The sequence below is a fragment of the Drosophila subpulchrella genome, chromosome X (genome assembly GCF_014743375.2).
Source record: "Drosophila subpulchrella strain 33 F10 #4 breed RU33 chromosome X, RU_Dsub_v1.1 Primary Assembly, whole genome shotgun sequence".
Taxonomy (NCBI): domain Eukaryota; kingdom Metazoa; phylum Arthropoda; class Insecta; order Diptera; family Drosophilidae; genus Drosophila; species Drosophila subpulchrella.
The window spans coordinates 11,498,917-11,503,456 of NC_050613.1; the positions used below are offsets into that span (position 1 = coordinate 11,498,917).

The 4,540-nt window shown below is 41.2% G+C and overlaps 1 protein-coding gene across 1 annotated transcript; it reads right to left on the reverse strand.

The window, feature by feature from the left end:
* Nucleotides 1–2,812: 2,812 nt before the first annotated feature.
* LOC119557004 (ras-interacting protein RIP3) lies at nt 2,813–4,272 on the reverse strand. Its single transcript, XM_037869535.1, has 2 exons — nt 4,115–4,272; nt 2,813–3,823 (listed from the first exon to the last, which is right to left on the reverse strand). The coding sequence occupies exon 2, from the start codon at nt 3,817–3,819 to the stop codon at nt 3,142–3,144; it is 678 nt and encodes a 225-aa protein (XP_037725463.1). The 5' UTR covers nt 3,820–3,823; nt 4,115–4,272; the 3' UTR covers nt 2,813–3,141.
* Between the last annotated feature and the right edge of the window lie 268 nt (nt 4,273–4,540).

Sequence of the window (4,540 nt, forward strand, 5' to 3'; positions counted from 1 at the left end):
CACGGAACAAGGAACCAAATACAAGGACCAAAAATCCAAAAGCCAAGGCAGTCGTCATGGTCGCCTCGCTGAACGCCGCCGACTTTCCTTTCTCTTCTCTTTGCCTCTATTAATAATAATAGAATTTTTGGAAAATTTTCAACACAGAGTGAGAGAGGAAAAAGGAAAAGGAAGCGCTGCCTTTTGGCTCGCGATTTTTGCATTTGACAACGAAAATGAAATGAACGAGTTGGGTTTTTCTCACCATTCCATCGTGCAAAATGAAAATGACTGCCCCACCACCACCCCCAAAACGCCCACGCCCCATTTCCCCCCGGACTGCATTGCATAATTCAGCAAAGTCTGTCCTGCCTGACAATAATGCTAATAATGATAATGATTATAATGCATGAACAAAATATTCCCGGAGATGCCGTCCTTTGTCTATCGAACCATGGACTCCACGGCGCTCCATTCCCCCGCTGTTTTGGCATCTAATGAACTTCTTTATGGCTGCATCATTCGCATAGCTAATGCGGAGTGTCTATGGCGCCCAGTTTGCAGGGGAAATTTAACAAACTCGGTTCGAAAATGCCAGCGAAAGTGGGCAAAATTCAAAAGTACAATTTAAAAGGAATCCATAAGCCAAGAAATTTAAAAATCCCTGGCTTTAGTTAAATAAGAAATATAAGAAAACCCATTACAAAAAATTCTGTTAGTCATAATATCACTTCTTTTAAATTTATTTGAGATAAACATTTTACTTTTTATATACTTATGATTTTGTTATATAGAAATTCAATGAAAAGTACAGAATAAAGAATATTCCTTTGTAAATTTTGTAGTTCCATAAATATTTTAAAGTTTAGATTTTATGAATTATTATAAGTGCTTTTATAAAGTTCAGATTACCACCGAAATAATCCCATCCCTTAGGAAAGACTTTAGCCCGCCAAAGGATACATTATCGATAACGGAGTGTTACTGAACGAGAATCGCTTCTATGAGTTGGCAAACACCTTCGCTACGCCCATTAATTTTTACTGCTTTTGGGTTTTCAATTTTCCCGAGCTCGCGGAAAAGCCACGTGGACCAGAATGCCATTTAACGCTGCATAGGAAATCAAACGCGAAAGGTCAAAGACAAAGGCGGGGTCATGGGGTTTATGGATGGGTAGGTGGGTGGGGTTAGGTTATCACCTTGTGATATATGCCAAAAATGGAGTATCTCCCTGTGTGTCTGCAGCATCATCTTGTGCCATTATTGTGCCCCCTCCTCGACCGCCCAGAGAAAATCCGGGAACCCGTTGAACCCCCGAAAATGGACAGGACCAGTAACCCTTCATCGAGTTGAGGGTGGAGGAGCTGGGGTGTTCCAAAAAACCAGCAGTGTTGATTTAGGGTTGCAAACAGAAATTATGATAATGCCTGTGAAAACAACGGGCACGGGAGATAGAAACAAGGAGTCGCCGAAAGCAAAGGAAAATATATTAAATGTTATTGAGAGGAACTAATTTTCATTAAAAGGATTAAAAAGCATTTGGCAGAAAGAAGGAGTCTGCGAAAGGGTGGAGATGGGGTGTTTCGAGAACTGGCAACCGCGACGTCGTCGCTGGCTATGAATTAACATAAAAATCATAAAAATATGACACTATGAGAAGGCAACACCACCATGGCCCATCAGCATTATCATTTTTCACAGGGGCTGCGAGGAAGGGGGTTTTTAAGAAAATATAGATATATGGAAATTTTTAAATAAGTCAAGAAAAAGTTAGTTCAATTTTAATTACGCACATGAAATATTTTTAAGAAGTAAATCAAAAGTACAACGATTTTTAAAGAAATGCGTTCTTTATATAACCGTAGAATACAAGCAAAGCCTATTCTAAAGAATTCGCGTTTTCTTGAACTATAGTGTTAAAATAATTCTATCAATAGTCTTGTAATAGCTTAAGCTAGAGGCAGAAAATGGGAAAATACGATATTATAAATATACTTTTTGGGGCTTAACTATTTTCGGTGCTTTGGGAAACCCCCTTTCCTTTGTGAGCCACTGGCCATTATCATCATCATGATGACGAACGCATGATGCTCATTAAAAGGGGGCGGGGGGACTACGAAAAGGGGCAAGGACTTGAGGTTGGTGGAGTCTGGAAGGGGGTTTCCATTGATGGCAATGCGCGACAATCAACACGAGGCGCGCTGATATCGCACAGCAGTGGTTCGGGTGGATTTTGGGTGGTTCGGGTGCGGAGTTACTTGGATTTCGGGTTCGGTTCCGTTGGGCAGGAGGATTAGTAATGGCCAGGACTGTGTGGGCTAAAGGTGGGCAGAGGAGCAGCGCAGCTCATGCTTTTGGCATCATTTTGATGATACCAAGTGCTGATGACGATACTGCCGCCCAACATCCCAACACCCCACCACCCACCTCAACCCAATCCAAATACCATTACCTTTTGGAGTGGGACGTTGTTTGCTTTTTTGTGGGCGTCGCTGCTGCCACTTAGTAACTCACCCGCAGTTTATTATTTTCAAAATATTTAAATTTTTTGGTAATAAGCGAAAAATGGTTTTAATATAACCGAATGGGCGTACCGAAGCGGACGTGCCTGATGACGATGAGGATGATGATGATGCTGCTGATGTTTGGTAGGTAATCCACCTGGTGAAGCGCTTTTGGGAATAGTAGGATGAGTTTCGGGGACATTACGGGGATGATTGGTTTATCCCGGCTATAAAGTCACCTAAAGAGCGGCATCACTTTTATCCTATATCTGATATTCCCTATTTACTAAATATTTCAAAGTAATCAAAAAGAAAACACTTTAACCATATACTTTTCGACAATTGAACATGATATCTATATTTTCATGTGAAATTACTTTTTTTCCAATTCCAAAGACCATTCTAAATTCCAAATCATTTGATTCAATTTACATGATAGATTTGCCAAAAATAAGTATGTCCAGCGGTTATCGCATTTTTGCTATCATCTGAATGACTGAAACAAATGTCAATTATGACGGAATCGGAATTCTGGATAATTGGATACTGGATCTTTAGCACGACTCTGCTTGACTGCGATAATGTATGGTATGTATATGGATATATTGACAGAATTCTGTTTCGACTGGCATGTTAGGCGTTGACTCTTGGACTGAGATCACTGATCCTGGGGTGGTTCCATATTTCTGCCCCAATAGTTCTGTTGTTGCTGTTTCTTTTGTTGCTGTTGTTGCTTTTGCTGCTGTTCCTGTTGCTGTTGCATTTGCATCTGTTGCAAAAGCTGCTGGCGATTACGTGTGGTATCCGCAGCCTGCCACGCCTCGTTGCGTCCGCCACCTTTTTGGGCATTCGTGGCGGTGGAACTACGTTTATAGGTCTTCACGGTCTCCTCCCAATCGCGACCCATCACCTCACGTGATATCTCATCCGGACTGCGCATGAACTGCTTTCGCAACGATGTCGGCTCAGTTTGGCGGAAATTCGGTCGATAGGCGGTTGGATCGCGGGGATTTAGCCATTTCGTATCGATATAGCTACGATCCCGCCACATATTATCCTCCCGATTGATGCGACGCTCGAGGGCACCCGTATAGGTGCCACGCGAGTAGGAGCTCGCATCGTTAATCACCGTCGATGTGGCACTGGCCCGCGGTGTTGCCACCCTTGAGGTTTTGGTCCCACTGCTGGCACTCCCACTTCCAGTTCCACTGCCATCCTGTCCCCACGAATCTGATGCCATGGTCCTGCGGAAATCGTTCCGCTCACCGCCAATTAACCCATGGTAACGGAACCGCACAAGGTTACGGGCTATCAGTGGATAAGTCGAGCGCTGCATGACTCTATAAATCGGAAAACAAAATGTGACTTAATAATATTTACAACGAAATTCAAATGTCAATGAAAAATATTGCCTCTTATACAAATATATACAATTTTTCAACAAAATATTGCCACTCTTTTAAAAACATATTGCCACTCTCACGAAATGTGGCCACCCTGCGCAGCCAATGCTGCCATCGTGCTCAATATCTTAAAACAATTGCTACAACCTAACAAATTTTCGTATCAAGAAAGACTTATTGTTGAGTTCGACAAAAAAAAAAACGAAAAAAAAACAAACAAAAACTTACCTATTTAAAAACACTTTAGATTTGCTTCACAAAATCTAATGTCACCATATGCTTGTTAAATTTGGAATTTTTGCTAAGGATTTTACGATAAGATTTAGGGTCTGATGTTGCCGGTTGAAATTTCTAATGTTGAATGAGAAAAACCCAGTGTCTCAACAGGACGGCTTGAAAGACAAAGTAACACCAAAGTCAAGGCTAACTAGAAACAAGAAAATTTACAATATTAAATACTGCTAAGCATGCAATAATAATCTTTAGATTTGTCCAAGATCTTAAATATTTTTAACACAGAAATTCATTAAGCGCTGCTGGTACTAAACACTGACTTGTTCTAAGTCCCTTATATTTTCACAACAAAGCAATGATTATTCTTATGCATTTGGCCATGTACGCAAGTATAATTATAGGGACCAGGTCTTGAAGCAA